General features: G+C 41.6%; 1 protein-coding gene across 10 annotated transcripts in view; it reads left to right on the top strand.

The window, feature by feature from the left end:
- The window catches only part of FMNL2 (formin like 2), a 333,150-nt gene that overhangs the window by 190,695 nt on the left and 120,583 nt on the right, over positions 1–21,872 (top strand). For all 10 annotated transcript variants that reach the window (XM_051849554.2, XM_051849553.2, XM_051849548.2 and 7 more), the window contains exon 3: positions 21,747–21,827. In XM_051849554.2, the coding sequence (XP_051705514.1) occupies positions 21,747–21,827 (81 nt within the window). The remainder of the gene's footprint in view (positions 1–21,746; positions 21,828–21,872) is intronic.

The raw sequence follows: 21,872 nt of genomic DNA, 5'->3' as shown, positions 1-21,872 counted from the left end.
CTGGCAAGGTTATCTTCTGCTGCTTTCTCAGGTACAGTAGCAGGGAACTAAAGCAGAAGTGGAGCAGGCCAGGACTTGAACTGGAGCTCATATGAGATTCTGGCATCGCAGTCTTTGGCTTAACTCACAGCACCACAACACCGGCCTCATAATTTTCGCATGTCAAATACACCAGAAAGGGAAGACTGCTAATGAGGGGCAGTCACTAACAAGTACACTCTTCTGTCAGTCCTCAAACAGCTTTATACGCCTGAAATTAGGGCCTGGGGCATCTTGGGACTGAGAGAGGAGCAAATCAAATATCAACTTGGGTCTCTTTTTAATTATTAAAGATTTTATTTATTTTGAAAGCCAGAGTTAGGGAGAGAGGGAAAAAGAGAGGGAGGGGTTGGTGGGGAAAGAGAGAGAGACATTATCTTCCATCTGTTGATTTATTCCCTAGATGTCTGCAATGGTCTAGGCTGAGCCAGCCTGAAGCCAGGAGCCAGGACCTTCATCTGGGTCACCCACGTGGTGCAGGGGCCCAAGCTCTTGGTCCATCTTCTTCTGCTTTCCCCAGGCCATTAACATGGAGCCGTGTTGGAAGTGGAGCAGCCGAGACTTTCTGGTCTTCACTTGCTCCAAGTTCAGGTTGTTACTGCCCTTATGGGTCACTCTTCCAGCACGTGGGAAATGTAGAGATGCTCCCTGTGCTCCTGTCTGGCAGGTGCTTCTGCATTGTTTAGAAGCTCCACGCTGAAGGGACTGTACAAGTTTCAAGGTACCATGATGATTGGTTAATGTTAGAGAATAACGATGATCATTGCTGTTGAGCTGGTGTTAAGTAAGCAGTTTAGCTTAATAGCATTGTGGTTACTCTGCAAAGTAGTCATATTTAGTGGTTTCTCCATTTGACAAAGGGCAAACTGAGACTTGGAGATAAAGTTGTTTTGCAGAGGGTGTGTGTATTGGGTGCTTGAGTGGCCTGTGTGTTCTGATCCTGGAGAAGGTGCAGGTTTTGAAGTCTCTACTCTTAACCAAAACCCTCTGCTATCTTCCCCATCACTTGCCATGAGTGAGAGATAGTATAGGCTATTTTTATACTTGTATTCTGGTATGCTTCTAGAGAAAGTGGGGCATTGTAGGTCAGGCACTGAGCCTAACCCATGCACGTGACTACCGTGATGACCTACCATTGTTGGTTAACCACCAGTCAATGTGAAAACTGTGGGCAGCAGAAAATTGAACCTTTTGCAATCTATGAGTAACACAGGAAGAGTGTGACACACATTAATACTATTTGTCCTATATGTTTGTGAGGGAAAAGACGAAAATCATGAATTGAAAGCATTTTTGAGGTGCCATTCACAGCAACTATAATATATTGATATTTATTGACTAAATGTTTATCTTAACTGTTAAATACTTAAGCCATGTCATATATTTCTTTGGTAACCTAGATGTATCTGTGCCCACTACAACCAGGAGTGGACCAGGGATTCAGTCCCAAGTCTCCCAAATGAGTAGTGGGGACCCAAGTACTTGAGCCAACACCTGCTGCCTGTAAAGGTGCCCACTGGCAGGAAGCTAGGATAGGAAAGGGATCTGGACTTGAACCCAGATGCTCCGTGATGGGATATACATGTCTGGCCCAAAAGAAATTTATTTGTAAAAGGAAGTACTGTATGTGCATATCACTGTTGGAGAACTTATGAAGAAGTGATTTCAGGTTTTATTTCCTTGAAAAATTATCATCTGGACACTATGACTCATGGAGCTGATCACATTTCTCCATTTGTCCTCAGCTACAGAATTCTCAGAGCCAATTTTGTGGCTTACCCTAACCAACTATATAATATCTTAATAATAGGTATTTTGTTTCCCAATCTCATTTATGTTTCAGCTAATTTTTCCTGCCCACATTTTGCCTTCACACTGATTTCATTACTTATCTAAAGTCTAGTAGGTATATAGTTGTAAGCTTGGCTAAGTCATCTTGTTAACAAAATAAAAATAAAACAATGTAACAGCATTACAGGTGAACAAAGGTGGTACTGGCATTGAAAACTGAACTTGACCTTTCTCCATGCTGGAGGCACTGTGCAAATCCTTCACTGAATTTTTTGTACTTTTCTCTGAGAAAGTAAATGTGGAGTGACTTGGAATGCTCTCTTGAGTTAGATACAGTTCATCATTTATTGTGGGTACCAACTTTTCATTCTCGGATATGGTTGCTTTAGTCTGTCACTCTGTTTATGTAAGTATTTATTTATGTATATTGTCCTCAAGAGTGAATTCCTGGAGCCTATGTTGTGGCATAGTGGGTAAATACGCCGCCTGCAATGCTGGCATCCCATGTGAGTGCTGGTTTTCAAGTCCTAGCTGCTCCATTTCTGATCCAGCTCCCTGCAATGGATTGGGACAAGCAGCAGAAGATAGTCCAAGTGGTTGGGCCCCTGCACCCACTTGGAAGACCTGGAAAAAGCTCCTGGCTTTGACTTGGTCCTGTGCTGGCTGTTGTGGCCATCTGGGGAGGGAATCAACTGATAGAAGATTTCCCTTTCTGTCTTTCACACACACACACACACACACACACACACACACTCTCTCTCTCTCTCTCTCTCTCTCTCTCTTTTTCTCTGACTTTCAAATAAATAAATATTGGGGAAAAAAGTGAATTCTTTCAGGGATTAAACCATGTGCCATTTGTTTGTGAACCTTTGACAACTCGCTTAGTACCTGAAATATTATAAACACTTACTGAAAGTGTGTTGAGTGAGAGGAATAATGGCTGACTGATAGACCCGTGTATGTTAGACCTTGGAGAAGGAAGGTAGCATTATTGACAGGGCAGGCAGAAGGTGGGAGACAAAGCCTGTGAGACTAAGCAGAGATTTGCTGTATATTTCTCCTTCTCCTCTTCTCTTCTCCTCCTCCTTCTCTACCTTTAGTATAGATTGATTGTGGTAGGTAAAACTAAACTTGACTGCTCAGTTCTAGAAACTCCTTAAAGAGTGAAGGGTGCTTTATGTAGATAGGAAGGAATCTCTGTGGGCAAATTACTACAAAGAAGTTCATGGCCAACTCGAAAGGTGGGTGCATGAACTGAGTGAAATGGTAGTGACTCCTCCATTTCTCTGGCTAATTCTAGGAACCAGAGAAGAGTAATATAGATATAATATAAATTTTATCATGACGATTTTTATGTGTGCAGTTCACTGGTATTAAGTACATTCACATGGAAAACTTTTCTAAAATTTTATTTATTTGAAAGGCAGAGTGATGAGGGGTGGGATGGGCCGGGGAGTGGGATCATCCATTTAATGGTTCACTCTGAAAATGGCTGCAATGGCCAGGGCTGGGCCAGGCCAAAATCAGGAACCCGGAATTCCATCTGGGCCTCCCACATGAATGGAAGGGGCTCATGCACTTGGGCCATCTTTTAGGGCTTCCCTGGTACATTAGCAGGGAGCTGCATTGAAAGTGGAACAGGTGGGATCCAAAATCATCTGATACGAGATGCTGGCATTGCAGGTGGCTGGCTAACTCACCGTGCCACAATGCTGGCCCCAAAGATAAAACTTTTAGGATGACTAAATGTTGATGAGTATAGACTATAATTTAAATTCCATCTTAATTAAGATTTTAATCCCAAAGAGCTTTCTATAGTAATAATATTCCAGAAATACCCCTTATTCCTTTCCTAGATTTTTGCATAAAGGTAAACTGAGTTTCTGTCTTGAAGGCTTGAGTAACGTGGGAGCACTGTGTAGCTCTGGTGTGAGTGGGTGTATGGGAGCCACAGAAGAGAAATTTCACTGCTGGGTTTGGATGTGCATACCACAGTATCTATTTCTGTGCCATAGTAAATGGACAGAGTTCCTATGATGATATGAATTTAAGGACTGTGTTGGAACATGGAGGTAACTTTTATTACAGGAGTTGAGAGTAGAAGACCTGAAATGTTAACCGCCTGTGATAAATGCAAACAAAATCCATGAAACTGCCTAGCAGTGGAAGGCTCCTTCAGTCAAAGTTTATCCTTGTGAAAGGAGAGAAAGCCCCTACCTCTCACTCATGCCACAAGTTTTGGTGCAGATCTTGCGCTGTACCTTTTGGGTATTTTCCCACAAGGGTAGAGCTCTGGCACAAGACATTCTGTGGCTCTTCTGTGTTTAGTGACCTTCAGAGATCATAGATAAACTTATACTTCCAGGTAGTTACATCTGAAAGAATGGTTAAAGACCATGTCTTCCAAGCCACTCTGTTTTTTATCTTTTGATTTTAGAAGTTAGCACATGCTCGGCTAAAAAAATAGAAAAGGGATGGGGCCGGCGCCGTGGCGCAGTAGGTTAATCATCTGCCTGTGGCGCCGGCATCCCATATGGGCACCGGTTCTAGTCCTGGCTGCTCCTCTTCCAATCCAGCTCTCTGCTATGGCCTAGGAAAACAGTGGAAGATGGCCCAAGTCCTTGGGCCCCTGCACCTATGTGGGAGACCTGGAGGAAGTTCCTGGCTTCAGATTGGCGCCGCTCTGTGGCCATTGTGGCCTTTGGGGAGTGAACCAACTGAAGGAAGACCTTTCTCTCTGTCTCTCCCTCTCACTGTCTGTAACTCTGCTTCTCAAATTAATAAAATCTTTTAAAAAAAATTTAAAAAAAGGGAAATAACTGAATTGAGCCACATGAAATAAAGTGGAAGTCATTTTTGCCTTTACCTACCTGTTGTCCAACCCCTTATTTTATAGACGATGAAAGTGAGATCCCTAGAACATAAACAGCTAGGCCAATACCAAGGCCACCTGGATTATGAACAAGAACACCCATGTCCACACTGCACTCAAAAGCCCTTCCAGTTCTCTGTTATATCAGGAACCTGCAAACAGTCCACAGAAGTGAAAACTGTAGTAAGTAAGAGACCATAACCAGTGTTTCATGCTGTGGCTTCCTGAGAAATGCAGAGGTGACAGATCTATGGAATTTTTTTTTTTTTTTTTTGACAGGCAGAGTGGACAGTGAGAGAGAGAGAAATGTCTTCCTTTTTCCGTTGCTTCACCCTCCAATGGCCGCTGCGGCCGGCGCACCACACTGATCTGATGGCAGGAGCCGGGTACTTATCCTGGTCTCCCATGGGGTGCAGGACCCAAGGACTTGGGCCATCCTCCACTGCACTCCCTGGCCACAGCAGAGAGCTGGCCTGGAAGAGGGGCAACTGGGACAGAATCCGGCGCCCTGACTGGGACTAGAACCCAGTGTGCCGGCGCCGCTAGGTGGAGGATTAGCCTAGTGAGCCGCGGCGCCGGCTGGATCTATGGATCTTACAAGTGATGGGAAGCTTAGTTCATACTTGTGCCTCTGCTGATTGATGAAATGAAGTGATTAGTCAGTCTACAGGAGATTTGAGAAGTCCTGATAAGAATGTATAATCCTTTCAAAAATGGGTAGAGGCAGCCCATCTAAGCTGGCTTAGACAGTTTCCTTCTAAGGGCAGACATGAGGCACAGAGATTAAATTGCTGCTTAGGATGCCTGCATCTCCCATTGGATTGTCCGGTTTGAGTCCCTGCTACACCACTTCCTGTCCAGCATTTCCGGTGCAGGTGATGGCTCAAGTACTTGGGTCACTGCCACCTGTGTAGAAGACCTGGATGGAGTTCCAGGCTCCTGACTTCAGCCTGCCCACGCCATGATTGTTGTGGGCATTTGGCTAGTGAATCAGCAGATGGAAGATCTTTCTCTCTTTGCCTTCCAATAACATGAAATTAAATAAGTAAAAAATTCTTCAGAAAGAAAGCTTCCTTGTGTGGTGTAGGCATTTAGTCTAGTGGTTAAGACACCTGTGTTCTGCACTGGAGTACTTGGGTTTGATTTCTACTTATAGTTCTTGACTCCAGTTTCCTGCTAATCAGACCCTTGGAGGCAGCACTGCTGGCCCATTTAGTTGGGTTCCTACCACACATGTTGAAGACATGAATTGAATTCTCAGCTCGTTTCTTTGGCCACGGTCCAGCTTAGGTTCTTGTGGCATTTAGGGGCCTTGCTCACTCTGTGTCTCTTGAATCAATGATTGAATAAAACATCCTTCTGGATTTGTCGGTACTGATTGCTTGATTTGTGGTTTTCTGGTGGTGATTGGACATATCTTGACCTTGCCTTCGAATGGCTGAGTATTCCTTGGCCTAGCAGCCATGGAGAAGGAACTGGGAGGAAGCTGGAAGGTGGGAGTCTCGTCTTTGTTCCCTGTGCAGAGTGAAAAAAGAGAGATTTTTTTTTAAGGGGGGAAAAAATGAGAACACAGAGGTGGCTGGAAATCATACCCACTTAGACACAGCTTCCTGTGTTAAGCACTTCAGGGAGGTCAGATTACAGCCCTCACAGCTTGGCATGGGTCCTGATCCAGAGAAGGGGAAATCCCTGGCTGCCAGTCATTCAGAGCCCAGTCTGACTAGTGGCACTAAGATAGTCCATTACTCTGAGATACTTGATTACTCTTGTTTTCAACACAACTGACTCATACCATTTTAATATATTTAATTATTAAGAATGTAATTATTTTTTAGACCCTTTTTTCTTTATATTCTTTTTAAAAAAAACAAGATACTTACTGGGTAATTTGCATCAATAATTAAGCCAATTTGCCACTTGAATATAATTTCCTTGAAAATTAAGAGCAAATATGTCTCTGTGATTTTTTTTTTTTTAATGTTTGTGTTTCTGTGAGCCAGTTAGGGCTCTTCTCTGCCAAGTAAGCAACTGTTATTGGATACTGATAAATTATTTCCTGTGGACCATCAGAGTCTAGGTAATGAGGCTTGTTCTTGGACAACCAGGGACAATAAATGAGAAATGGCAGTGTGTGTGGGGGGAAGGGGGTTGTGGTGGTTAAAGAGCACTTCAGTATCGGAGTCATGGAGCAAGCACATGGAGAGCAGAGATACTGGGAAGAAGCTGGAGGAAGAGCAGTGATGCTAACTAGCCTTCCCTTCCCCTTGCTTTTGGAGTACAGACTTAGGCCCTGTCACAGGTTCTAGGTTTTAACTTAACATTTAGTCATAATAACTTTGTTCTGGCTTCTTACTCCCAGCTGCAGGGAAAGCTGATGGTGGTATCCTTCTTCCCTTCTACCCCCTCTTCTAATCACTGGCCACCTGGCATTTTTACTGCAGTGTTGTTTGGTTTTAATTATTTATATTTTCTTTTCTTTTTTAAAGATTTATTTATTTACTTGAAAGAATTACAGAAAGAGGAGAGACAGAAGGAGGTATCTTCTCTCTGCTGTTTCACTCTGTAGACAGCTATAGGAGCAAGGAGTTTGATCCTGGTCTCTCACGTGGGTGGCAAGGGCCCAAGCATTTGAGCCATCATGCACTGCTTTTCCCCGGCCATTAACAGGAGGCTGAAGCAGTGGAGTAGCTGGGACATGAGCTGGCACCTCTGTGGGATGCCGGCATCACAAGCGGTGGCTTTACCCACTATGCCACAATGCCAGCTCCAAATTGTTTACATTTGTTTACATTTTCACTGCATTTTCATAATTCTGTGGTATGTTGAAATGCTATATATGTTTGTATCATTACTAGGTTTTGGTGACACGTTTGATTGTTTCTAATTTCAGTCTTTCAACTTTTTGAGGTTTTCTCTTTTGATATCTGCTGTTTACCCTATACAGAGTCCCTCTTTTGACTTTGCATTAGTCAGATTTTCTCACTTGGTGTTTTGGTTTCTAGTTTACCTCTTTGTTCTAAAATGGTAGTATGTGTCTTACAAAATTAGGGATTTTTTTCTTGTGTTCAAATAAGATCATCATTATCAAATCATAATTTATTTTTAGAAGATTTATTAATTTTGAAAGAAAGGAGGGAGAGATTGATTGATTGATTCTCCATCTTTTAGTTTACTCACCAGATGGCCCCACAGCCAATGCTGGAACAGGCCAAAGCCAGGAGCTTCATTTGAGTCTCCCACCTGGGTATAAGGGCCCAACACTTGAGCTGTCTTCTGCTAATTTTCCCAGGGACATTAGCAGGGAGCTGGATTGGAAGTGGAGTAGCTAGGACACAAACCGGTGTCCATATGGGATGAGAGCATTGCAGGTGGTAGCTTTACCTGCTAAACCACAATGATGGTCAGATCATAATTTCTTTTTTTAAGATTTTATTTATTTATTTGAGAGGAAAAGTTACAGAGAGGGGGGAATAGAAAAGTGTTCCTTCTGCTGGTTCACTCGCCAAATGGCCCCAAAGCTGGAGCTGAGCTGATCTGGAGCCAGGAGCTTCTTCTGGTTCTCCCACATGGACACAGGGGCCCGAGCACTTGGGCCATCGTCTACTGCTTTCCCAGGTCATAGCAGAGAGCTGGACTGGAAGAGGAGCAGCTGGGACACAAACTGACTCTCATATGGGATGCCAGTGCTGTAGGTGGAGGCTTAACCTGCTACACTACAGCGCTGGTCCTGATCATTATTTTTTAGATGTTGTCTATTGTCCAGTTCATGTTTACCAGTTTTTCTTAAGATGTATCTTCCACCTGACCCATACCATTGAGCATCCTCGTGCAGGATCTGTCACACATTGCATCTGGCTGTGTGTTAGTAAAGTCTCTTTAAATCTTGAGGCATTCCTTTGTTTGTGGATGCATCCACCCAGTCCCTGCCTCTATCTTTATGTAGACATCTCCTCTTCTCCCTCATGTCTCTGTCTTGTCTTTTGTGAGGATGCTTAATGGATTTAGGGCCCATTTGTATAATCCAGGATGATCTCATCTGGAGATCTTTAATTGTTCTGCATTTGTGAAGATCCCTTTTCCAATTATGATCATATTCAATTTCTCAGAGGTTTGATCATGGGCATATCTGTCTTTGGGGCCACCATTCAACCCACTGCAGATACCAGCATATATGTATTCACATAATGCAGTTAACATCTGTGTAGCAATCAAATTGAATACTGGTGGCCTTGAGGGTTAGATTCTGCACAGTCAGGTTGCTGGTAAGGCTGTTTTCCTCTTATAGCTTCAGCTTCACCCTGGGGGTTGTCTGTTTCCAATCTAAGAGAGATAGGACATAAGGTGCACATTCTGACCCAAGCCTAGAAATGGCGTGTGCCACCTGCACTCTACTCTGTTAGGTAGGCTGTCAATAAGGGTGAGAAACGTGGGCAGATTGAATGCTCAGGCAGAAGAATGATTTGTAGAAGAGCCTCTCACTCTGTAACACAATGCCCAGTTTTGATAGTGTGACGCTTCATTTGGTTTACATGGAGCTCAGTATTAAAACTTTTAGATGCATTCATTAACGAATCCAGTGAATAGGCGTGTACCTGTATAGGTGAGGGAAAGCAAAGAGTGAGGCAGTCGTGTGTGGATCTGAATTTTCCCAAACCAAGTATTTTCTATGATGCTGTGAGCAGGGAAAAGACTCCAGGTGGTTACAAGTACCAATTTGTTTATACTGAGTTCCAGCAACATGCCAGGCCAGAACTGGCTATGGGACATGGTTATTTTAGCCAAACTTAAAGGGGGGGGGGCGCATTTTGTCTTTTGATGATCTTGAAGTTTTGAAGGGACAATCTTTTTCTTGAGTCTCCAAACCTGAGGAAAGGCGTTGACTTAATTGACATTGAAAACAAGATGAGTTTCTTTCAACTTCCTTCCTGAAAGCAGTTTCCCTTCCATTAACACTCAATCCAGGTGTCTGTTTCTTTGATCCTAAAACACTGGAGAAGCTATCAAAGCAGCAGATGCCAGCTCTTGAATGCTGAGCTGTTTTGTATTCAGGATCAGGAGTCCTGGAAAATTGAGGCTGAATCTTGAAGTGGGTTGACATCTTTTCCCCTCGCTGAGGTCCCCTTTCTCATATAGCTTTTATAGTGTGTGTAGGGGGGCGGTGAGGCAGGGGGTCTCATCTGGAAGACAAAGAATGAGTTCTTTATAAACTAATCTCTTTTCAGGAGCTCCACAGAGTGCTCTGTCAGAAGTGCCCTTCAGCTCCACTCCCAGAGCGAGATGCTAAGGCCCCGTCTGCTCTGAAGCTTACAGGCTTCCTTTTCCAAAAACAGCATCGCACTAACTTACTTTCCATACTGGTACTACACATGGAATTGTGGATCTCCACCTCCTTCCCTGGCTGATTACTGGGGCTAAGTTAGCTTACTTGGTTGAGTTGTTTGAAGGAAACTTCACTGTATGTGAGTCTGTTAAATTTGGAGGCACTGTTACAGGAAATGGAGAATATTACAGCAGTTTAATTCACATGGACTAGACTGAGGTTGACCCCATCTTTCAGAGCATATTCATTAAGCAAATTTAAGTGATTTATCAAGCTGTACTAGCTACTAATTTCTACCAGGAAGTACTTTATGTTGTTTGGACATCTGCATATTTAATTCATAATCTTTGCTGTAGAAGAGTCTTTTGGCTCAGCTGTCACACACACACACACACACACACACTCAGAAAACAAAAGTTACATGGGTTTCTGGACGTTACCCTGCAAGTGTTTGAGCTGATATTAAAACTAAGATTGGGAGTGCGTTGTGGCATAGTGGATTAAGCTGCTGCTTGTGATGCCAGCATCCCATATCCAAGAACAAGTTAGAGTCCTAGCTGCTCCACTTCCCATCCAGCTTCCTTCTAAGAATGCATCCTGAAATGCAGTAAATGGTGGCTCAAGTGCTTGGGCCCCTGCTACCCACCTGGGAGACCTGGTTGGAGATGCTGGCTCCTGGCTGTTGCTGGCATTTGGGGAATAAAACAGAATGGAAGGCCGGCGCCGCGGCTCACTAGGCTAATCCTCTGCCTGTGGCACCGACACCCCAGGTTCTAGTCCTGGTGACTTCTAGTCTAGCACTCTGCTGTGGCCCGGGAGTACAGTGGAGGATGGCCCAAGTGCTTGGGCCCTGCACCTGCATGGGAGACCAGGAGGAAGCACCTGGCTCCTGGCTTCAGATTGGTGTAGCTGTGGCCGTAGTGGCCATTTGGGGGTGAACCAATGGAAGGAAGACCTTTCTCTCTGTCTCTCTCTCTCACTGTCTAACTCTGCCTGTCAAAAACAAAACAAACAAACAAGCAACAACAACAACAACACCCAGAATGGAAGAGCTCTGTTTGATTCTCTTCCTCTTTCTCTTTCACTCTCTGTTGCTTGGCCTTTCAAATAGATGAAAATAGATGGCACTTTAGCAGGGAACTGGATTGGAAGTAGAGCAGCTGGGTTTTGAACCGGTGCTCATATGGGATGGCGGCATTGCAGGCCATAGCTTAAACCGCCAACACCACAGCAACAACCCCAAGAATGAACTGTTTAAAACTGAGGTCTGTAAATGTCCGATTCTGAAAAGTTTTGTGTTTAAAGAAAATGTCATAATGGTTTGCAAAGGTTTTTGGAAAATATTGCCCGTGGATGACACTGATCACCATGTGATTGTGGCTTCTTCACTATCAATCAGTTGAATGATTTATTGAGCTCACACTGTGGAGAGAGAGATGTCAGGTCCTATGACCATCATGTTTTATGCTGAGTCTTTCAAAATGAGATAGAAAAAATAATTAGATGTGCTCCTTTTTTTTTTTTTTAAAGATTTTTTATTTATTTGAAAGTCAGAGTTACACAGAGAGAAGAGAAGCAGAGAGAGAGAGAGAGGTCTTCCACCACTGGTTCACTCCCCAATTTGCTGTAATGGCAGGACCTGCACCGATCCAAAGTCAGGAGCCAGGAGCTTCTTCCGGATCTCCCACGCGGGTGCCCAAGGACTTAGGCCATCTGGTACTGCTTTCCCAGGCTGGATCGGAAGTGGAGCAGCCAGGTCTCGAATTTGCACCCATATGGGATACCTGGGCTTCAGGCCAGGGCGTTAAACTGCTGCGCCACAGCACTCCCCTCCTTTTTTTTTTTTTTTTTTTTTTAACAATTTAGATGTACTCTTATTAAATGTAAACTACAGAGGGGCTGGCATTGTGGTACAGTAGGTTAGGCTGCCTGCCACCTGTAATACAGCAACCCATATCAGAGTGCTGGTTTGAGCCCCAGCTGCTCCACTTCCAATCCAGCTTTCCTGCTTATGTGCCTAGGAAAGCAGTGGAATATGGCTCAAGTGGTTATCCAACCTGTCATCCATGTAGGAAACCAGGGTGGAGCTTCTGCGTTTGACCTGGCCATTTGGATAATGAATCAGTACATGGAAGGTCTCTTTCTATCTCTTTCTGTCACTTGGCCTTTCAAATGAATAAATTTCTTTTTGTTAAGAATAAACTATATAAAGTTCATGGAAAATGGAATTAAAAGGTAAGTTTATTTTGGTGCAAAAATATTTAAAATCTCTGCATTTTTTTCCCCTAATGAGTATTTGTTGATGACTTTTAAGGAAAGGAGCTTTAAAAGGAGTCATTTTCTCAGGTCATTTGGGGGTCTGTGGCCCTTATTCCTGCTGCATGAGTGGAACAACATTGTGATTCCACTTAAAGAGCAAAAATACACAGCAAATTGATTTTGATTTCCAGTTATACCATGGATATCTGTTCAAGCTTTGCCTAACCTCAGATCACAACGATTTTCTTCTAGTAATTTTATAGTTTTGGTTCTTACATTTGAATCTATTATCTGTTATGAGTTAATTTAGGTTCATAGGGTAAGGTGAGGGTAGCGAGTCAGCCCCCAGGCCCCACATGTATATCTAACTAGTTCAGCACCATTTGATGAGTACACTCTTCTTTTTCGTATGAACTGCCTTGGAATCTCTGACTATCAGCTAGTTGGCCAAGTGTGTGTGGGCCTGTGTGCTCTTTTCCGTTCCACTCAACTATACTTTTATCCTGATGTCAGTTTGTCACTAGGTTGATTACTGCCTTGACATCAGGTATGAATTCTCAGTTTTGTTCCTTTGTGAAAATATTTTGGCTATTCTAGTTTCTTTGGATTTTTATATAAATTTTAGAATCTGGTTTGTCAGTTTCTAAGAAAAAGCATCCAGGACTGAGGCTGGAATTGCATTTTGTTGTAGATCAGTTGAAGGAGAACTGACATCTTCATAGTATTGATTCCTCTGCTCTGTGAATATGGTATCTCCATTTACGTTTATTATCTTGCAGGAATGTTTTGAAGTTTGAATGGTACAGGTCTTGCTCCTATTTTGTTAAATTCATCCATAAGCTTTTCATAATGTATTGAATGATACATTTTTAAAATTCAGGCTTTTGTTGTTTATTCCTAGGGAAATACTGTTTTTGAACAACCACCTACCATTTCATTTGTCCTCCTCTTGACAGAGATGGTTCATGTTACATTATTGCATCTATCAAAACCCAGTTCTGCCATGGAGCCTGTTTTATGGCTTCTGTGCTGTAAGCACAGTACTGTTATTCATGGCTATGGATAAATGTTCAAGGGTGTATTCTGAGCTCGGCTGTGGTGCTTACATTTATGCCTAATGTAATGAAAGCATATGGTAAGGACAGGCAAGAACTGATAACTTCCCCCTGTGTCCTCAGTTGTTCTGGTCACAAGGCTGATTTCTTTGCCTGTATCAGACACGTACTGCCTTTAGTAGGGTACAACTTCTTTTCCACATCCTTGTATGCTTTCTCCTTTAAAGTTTCACTGACATAATTTATATTCTTCATAAGTACTCCATCAGAAAGCACCCACTGAAATTCTGAAAACTGTACCCATGTATTTGTACATTGTTTGAATAGGGTAAATGAAGTTTCAGAGAAGCCATTTAGTAGAATTGGCTTGCCATTAATTCAAATTATTGAGTGAAAATTATTCATACTGTTAGGTAAATTGTGAAATGCCTAATGGTTCCTACAGGAAATCTAAGGCTTACTCCTTTTTTTTCTCTTCTTGTGAGGATCATACCTCTATTCCTTCTCACATGTCCAATGTTTTATTTGTATGCTGCGTGGGTATCTCTGGAGACTTTTAAAGATCTCCAGTACTTTATTCATGTTCATAAGGTTCCTGAAATGTATAACAAATGAGAGAAGAGGGCTTCATATTCCCATTTTTCAGATGAAAAAACAAGACATGTTTATATTCTTTGTACTTTCAGAGGAAGAGTACTCCCCAGGGTTTAGCAAAATTTTCATGAGCACATAAACTGGAACTATATACTATTATGAGTATTTTAAAATATAATTGAAAAAATTCCTGAGTTTTTGCTTATCAAGGATATGTACATTTTCCCTGTAGACTGACTAAAAATCAGGAGTTGACATATGAAAGTAGGAAAGAGTAACCTAATGCCATAATTGATGAATGTTAGTGCATAGCAGATCTACCCGGGGAATTTAAGAAAAAATGCAGATTCCTGGGTGCTTGGTGGATTAGATCAAGAGACTGTGATTTTACAAGCATCCTCTCTTGCAGGTTGTAGATCTTCAGTGACTTTTAAAAGTATATGAAGGGATGGATATGTTAACTTACCTGATTTGATAATTCTACAGTATATACATTCATCAAATCATCACATTTTGTCTACATATGTACCTATTTGTCAGTTCAAAATAAAATTTAAAAAAAATGCAAAGATTGAGGTGGGCGTTGTGGTGAAGTAGGTTTAGCTACTGCTTGGGATGCCTGCATCCCACATGGGAGTGCCTGGTTTGAGTTGGCACTGTTCTTCACTTTTGATCCACCTTCCTGTTAATGTGTTTGGGAGGGAGGCAGTGATGTGCAAAGTGGTTGGAAGGCCATCGTTCATGTAGGAGATTTGAATGAAGTTCCTGAATCCTGGCTTCAATGGCTTAGCCTAGGTTTTGTGCAAGTGAAACACTGGATGAAAGATACCTCTCTCTGTCCTTCCTTGTTTTCTCTATCACTCTGCCTTTTAAATAAAGAAATTTTACAAATACACATACACACACCAATTTACAAGAAAGGAAATCTTTGGCAGTTGGGGAAAGAGCAAAGGATTTTATGATTATCATTCCAAAATAAACGTAACCTCCCATCGCTTTATCCAGTTCTTAGATCCTCAATACCAGCTATTCCTTTTTTACACTGCTGAGTGCCCAGCACTGTGGTGGTTAAATCTTTGCTTAGGTTGACATGAGATTGTAAATAAACAAATTTTATTAGTCTGACCCTGCCATTACAAATTTAGTGAAAATACCTTTTAAATTGGGGAAACACAGTTCTCATTGCATATTAGAAAATGAGCTTTGGAATGTTTTGATCAGATAAAACCTGTAGAACAAAGTCTTGCTAGTCTAAATAAAGGAAACCATTTGGAAAAGTCTCATCAAACGTTATTTTCAGTCTGAAATCTGTAATGGAATACTTGGAAAGCTGTCCTCTCTTCTCCGACTAGGAAAATGATTTCATATTCAGGGCTGAAGAATGCTTCAAGGCACTCCAAGAAACTATGGCTGTGGAATGAATCTGATGTGCTGATTGTTCAAGTCTAGTCTAGTGTAGAAATGGCCAAGTTTTAAAAATTGGGACTGGCGAGAGTCACAGAGTATTAACCATATGTTTTTCCACTACTCAGAACTCCTGATTGACTCCGGTTGTCTATCGTTTGCCTATTACCTGACTTTCACTGCTCTGTGTTCCAACTTTCCCCTTAGATTTTTTTGTACCATTACTTTTCATAAACTGTATTACTGGAACCCAGCTAAACCCCTTGAAGCTATTAGCACATGCTTTTTGCTTTTCAGCCTTTTGTTCTGTGTTCTGCCATCTGGAAAACTTCGTCTCCTGCCTTTCCCACTATCCCAGGGTATCTGTATGCTGCCCGTCCTTCAAAATCCAATTCCAAAGCCACTTTGTCCAGGGAGGTTCCTTTGATCATCTCAGTTGGAAAGAGCCTCACCTTTCTTTGAACTTCCAGAGGATCACATATGGCTCTTATCATATTCTACTTTGTACCACAGCTATGTCTGTTGTATCTCAGAGATGAGATTTAACACTTTGGAATTGAATTTATTTCTTCTGTGTTTTTTACAAGTATCTTGTATAATGTGTTCTGGATGAGTAAAGGAACAAAATGAACAGTTTATTTATTTATTTTTAGTTTGATATTTTTTCATCTTAGTGCCTGGAAACAAGGGACGACCTACGTGTGACATAAAGACTGAAAAGGTTTGGAGGCAGAGTTTTGTTTAGCAAAATGTGTTCATCTAGTGATAGCCACAGGGAAAGTCGAAATAGTAACACAGCTGGCGTTAGCTTCCGGTGTAGCTGTTCTACAAATTAGACTCCCACTTAAACTTGCCTTCTCGGCCATTGGTTATAGTAAATAGGTAGGGTCTGAATATTTTTTATTTTCTTCTAAACTATCCTGTTTCACCATTCACTACCTACTGATAACTTCAAAAAAATTCATGGAAATGGAATTTGAAAAATAAGTTTAGGGGCTGGCATTGTTGTAAAGGGAGTTAAGCTACTGCTTGCCATGCTAGCATCCCACATCAGAGACCTGGTTTGAGTCCTGGCTGCTCTGCTTTAAACCTAGTTTCCTGCTACTGTGCCTAGAAAGCAGCACATGATGGCCCAACTACTTGGGCCTCTGCCACCCATGTGGGAGACCTGAACTCTGGCTTTGGCCTGAACCAGCGCTGACCATTATGGCCATTTGAACCAATGGATAGTAGATTGATATTCATATTCATTCATTCTCTCTCTCTCTGTGTTGCATTGCCTTTAGAATAAATTTATGAATATTTTAAAATATGAGTTTTTTTTGGTGCAAAATTTTTTTGAAGACTATCCTTTTTCCATAGTACATGTTTTTAATGAACTTCTTGTAGATACTTTCTGTAGGAGGGACAGGCTGACAGCTCTTCTGAAGTATCAGGATTATTTTAAACTATCTACTTGAAAACCAGAAGTATGCTTTCTGTTGGGGATTTTGGTACTCCAAATTCCTTGGGGGCATCTAGGCCTCATTGTGTAAATTGCTTTCTATTTGTATAAATTGTTCACTGTATGAGAGCTGAGATGGTCATGACTCAGCCCAGCCGCTCCTGCTTAGAATCCCTGATTGTGCTTGGTGTACTTCCCACCCCTTACCCTCATCCCCACCGCTTCTGCAGGTGCACTGTTCTTGGTCACTTCTATACTTACGTTATTTCTGTCTATATGTAATATTAATGTAGTATCCTATTTTGCCTGACTGCTTATTTCAGCATTTTCCAAATTAGAGGGAAAACCCCTTGAGGACATGGCTTCTTTCTGTTTACCCAACTCTGAAGAGCACTTAGCACCAAGCTAAATCTTGCCAATTAGTACTCACTCTAATGGTAAGGTGCTGGTGGTAATTGCAACACATTTACAGGCTATAGTTTGCTTACTCAGCGTTTGAAAAGGATACCCAATTACTTCCAGCTTCTGAGAAGGAAAACATTTAAGTGTACTGAGTTTGTCTTATAAGCAAAACCCTTTGGGCTTTTTGCTTACCAAAGTGAATTATTATAGAATTAGAATGATAGAACTTTAACATTGGGATAACGCTGCTGACATGCCTCCTGAAGGCTGCATAAGCAGTTTATGTAGCTCTGCTAATACACTACTGAAATAGAGCCAGTGACCCTGTGTCCATCCCAAGAGAGAAAGTCAAGGGTAGGTGTGTTCCCCGAGAGCCATTCATTTCCTGAAGTCACCCTCTATTTTCAGCTATCATTTCTTGCCTTAAACATCAGAAAACTGTAGTATAAGGTACAGTTGAGTGGAATTCTGTTTGATTTTGGAGGTTTTTAATTTTATCTTATTTATTTATTTATTTATTGAGAGGCAGAGAGAGAGAGAGAGAGAGAGAGGTCTTCCATCTGCTGGTTCACTCCTCAAATGGCCACAACGGCCTGAGCTGGGCCAATCCGAAACCAGGAGTCAGGAGCTTCCTCCAGGAAATTCCTGGACCATCTTCCATTGCTTTCCTAGGCCATAGCAGAGAGCTGGAGAAACTCAGAAGTGGAGCAGACTAGAACCGGTGCCTGTATGGGATGCCCGCACTGCAGGCAGTAGCTTTACCTGCTATGCCACATCTCTGGCCTCAGAGCTGCTTATTCAAGCATGATTTGCAGAATAGAAATTCCTATAACATGCTTGTTGTAAGTTCAGCTCATACCAAATTAATCTCAATTAATTTCTCATGTAATTAAATACATGGACAGAAAGGATGTAAAAAAGCAGGAATGTTTTGGGAGATGAGTGGAATGTCCATTTTCAAGCCTTTATGTGAAAGATTTAGCATGACAAACTTTATTGGGTTTAAGTGGAGAAAGGGGAGGGAGGACAAGGATAGAGGGTAAGTCCCAAAGAAACCGTTCAGCTGGTTTGAAAGAACCTAACGCTGCCTTTCTGTGTTTGATAGAAAAAGCCACGTTGAAGCATAGCCAATGAGTTCCATTTACTGTGACTTACCTAATTAATTTAGTATGCTCTTGTCACAGCCCCTTCATTTAGTTCCTTTCAGGATGCCTGGGTTTTTGAATTCTGGTTGCAGCAGACTTGAGCTTTAGTCATTAAGTGGAGTCCAATCAATGCTTTGTCTTTTCCCTTATCTGCAGAGCAGGCAGGCACACTCTCCTGGTGAGCAGTGCGGAAGGGGTGAAGGGTTCATGAGAAATGCACGGTTATGAAACACGTTAGGTGAGACTCCGAGCTGGCTCCTCAGCAAGTGCCTTCAGCTCTGCTCAGAGCCTGGCTGACTCATGTCTAGTCCTGAACCTGCTGGACATAGAGTGCATATGCCCTGTTCAGGGCATTTACAGTCATCTTTCCATACTTTGTAAACTTACAAAAAATTACCCTTCACTAATGAGAGGTGTGACTTGTATATGGCATTTAATGGAAGTTTAATTCTCTGAAAATGATCAGGGACCAACTGTGTACTAAGTATTCTTCACACTGAGACTCAATGAAAGATAAAACAAGTTTTCTTTTCTTTTTTTTAAATGCACTGTCAAATTCAAGATGAGTGCACTTACTCCAGTGTTGTGAAAAGGAACAAGGGTCAGAGTCAGAGCTTGCATTTGAATCTTTGATCTCATATACAGAGTTGATGGGAAACTAGCATTAACAGATAAACTTGTTGGGGATGGTGCTGTGGTGTAGTAGGTTATGCCTCTGCCTGCGGAGCCAGCTTCCCATATGGACACCAGTTTGAGACTCAGCTGCTCCACTTCTGATACAGCTCCCTGATAGTGGCCTGGGGAAGTACAGGATGATGGCCCCAAGTGCATGGGCCTCTGCCTCGACATGGGAGACCTAGACGAAGCTCCTGGCTCCTGGTTTCAGTCTCTGAGCTCTGCAGTCTACTCAGCCAGTTTCTGTTATTTCACAGGGATAAATATGACTCTTCTGCTGTGAAGACACAGCCCATGAGAACAAAGTCAAATACTTTTCAGTAACGGTTGACCAGTTTGGATTTTAAGTCCTAAAGCACATACTGCACTGGCCAGAGTTACAATTTATTGAGTTCCTTGTGTTGTGACCTTATATTGAGAGACAGATGTTGTTTGCCATCACAAAAGGGAACACAGCTTGTGTCATTACTGGTTGTAGGATCTTTAAATATTGAGATAGAGTTTTATTATTAAAAAACATAGTTTTTCTTTATATCTTAATATCTCTGATTATCACTTGTCATATAAAGTAGGAAATAAAAACTGACTTCTAGATAGCTCATCAGTTCATTTTTCAGAGGATTTTGTGAGCTAGACTGTCACTAAATCCCCATGGCTCTGATCCTGTAGTGTAGTGACAGTCTTTTATATAAGACTTTACGACCAGGAGAAGCACCTGGCTCTTGGCTTCGGATCAGCATGGTGCACTGGCTGCAGCAGCCATTGGAGGGTGAACCAACGGTAAAGGAAGACCTTTCTCTCTGTCTATCCCTCACTGTCCACTCTGCCTGTCAAAAAAAAAAAAAAAAAAAAAAAGACTTTATGCACAGACACAGTGATGGCACTAGAAACATTGCATACTTGTGAATTATTATTTAAAAACTGTGCTCAGGACGGGCAATTTGAAGTACTAATTAGGAACAGTGTGCTCATCTTTTTTTTTTTTTAAAGCAAAGCTTTATAGAAGTGTAATTTAAATACTATAAAATTCATTCTAATTGACTTTAAACTAAGGGAAAATACCAGTAGATGTTTTACTAGAAACTGTTTGTCTTATAAATTATTAAATAATATATTTTCAGTGTGATGATCTTTTCAACATTAGTAAGATGATCCTTAGCATTTCTAAATCTGTACTTAAGCACGACCAGAGAAGACTGGGAAGAATGTTGGGCATCCTTGTGTTGGAGAAATGCAAGCTTATATGGGATAAACAAATGCTTGAGCATGCTGCCCAATTGTCAGTGTTGTCAAATATCAAAAAATTCCATTATGGAGAAAGCAGTAATCAAATTAAAAAGAATTGCCAGGGAAACATCTTTTAGGGTATAGGGAGAAAAGAATTGTCCTCATTGATGAAAACCTTGCTTTTGTTTGTGTTGTTTTTTTGATTCCTTTTAAAGCTGATTTATTTAATGTGGATTTTTTGGTTTTTGTTTTTGTTTTTGGTAAAATAAAGCACACATACAGAAAAGGTTGTGAAACCTAAGAATCACTGTGATGAGTAGTAGGATGCCAGCACCTGTGTAACTACTGCTCAAGTCAAGAAGCGGGGCATTGCTGGCCACTTGGGACTCATTGTACTTCCCTCCTTGGATACAACCTTCTCCCCACCTCAATCTTTTACACTTAAAGTTGATCATCTCTAGGTACACACACACTATAAGATTATATACACAGATACTGTACATATATATGTATAATCTTACTACTTGAGTGTGTGTATCTCTAACCACTAAAGTTTAATTTTGTTTGATTTGAAAGTTTATATACATGAGATAATGTGTTTGTTTTGGCTCAACATCAGGCTTGTAAGACCCTTCATAGGAGCAGTGGTACACTATTGTCATTGTAATATAATATGCCATTATTGGAATGTAGTCCAGGTACTTACTCATTTGAAAGTTAATGGGTATTTGGTTTTCACCCGAGTTCATATACTGTTATGGTTCTGCCTTGGACATTGTGGTCTATAAAACCCAATAAATGTGTGCATGATTTTCTCAAAGTGTGGTTCCTTTATTGGCAGCATCAGCATAGAACTTGTTAGAAAGAACTTCTGGGGCCCTACCCCAGATCCTCATTCAGATATCACCTTGGGATATACATCAAGTATTGTGCTCACTCCAGTGACAGCGCCTTTGCTCAAGCTGTTTTTGGATTTTCTAATTTGGAACTGCTTTAGGAATCCACTATTGATAACAGCAATGTATGTGAACACACATAAATACATAGACACTCCTGCCTTCCAATCTCTTAGCAATAGTCGATCTAGTGTGAGTCACATTTTGGCTCTTTTCAAAGATAAACTAAATATCCAATAGTTGAAGATTTGCCAACATTGAAGACAGTCAGAAGAATATGCAGGAAAGACCTGGTCAAAAAAAATCTGAAACAGATTGAGCAAAACATCATTCCCAGAAGCTGCAGGGAAAACAGCTGGACTAACATGAGTTCAGATCTATGTGTCCTGTTCACTGGCTGTGTCATCATCAAAGAGAAGTGTATTCCATGTCTCTGAGCTTTGGTTCTCCTGTGCAAAGAGAAGATTATATACTCTATTATAAAAGATTAGAAACAATTAGTACATAATGATCATCTGTGGGGTCATGTTCCTACATGGATGCATTTGGTCATGGATCCGTAATGTTTATCTGTTTGATCTGTTTCATATCTTTCATGATTTTTACTTGTGTGCTTCCTGCAGGAACGATTCCAGGTGAAGAATCCTCCTCATACATACATTCAGAAACTCAAAGGCTACCTGGACCCAGCTGTAACCAGGAAGGTAAGATGGATGTGTTCCCACTCTTTGTTGTTGCCTCCTCACAAG

Source organism: Oryctolagus cuniculus, chromosome 3 (assembly GCF_964237555.1).
Source record: "Oryctolagus cuniculus chromosome 3, mOryCun1.1, whole genome shotgun sequence".
Taxonomy (NCBI): Eukaryota; Metazoa; Chordata; class Mammalia; order Lagomorpha; family Leporidae; genus Oryctolagus; species Oryctolagus cuniculus.
Note: the sequence above shows the minus strand (reverse complement) of the source record. Positions and strands in the feature narration are given on the sequence as shown.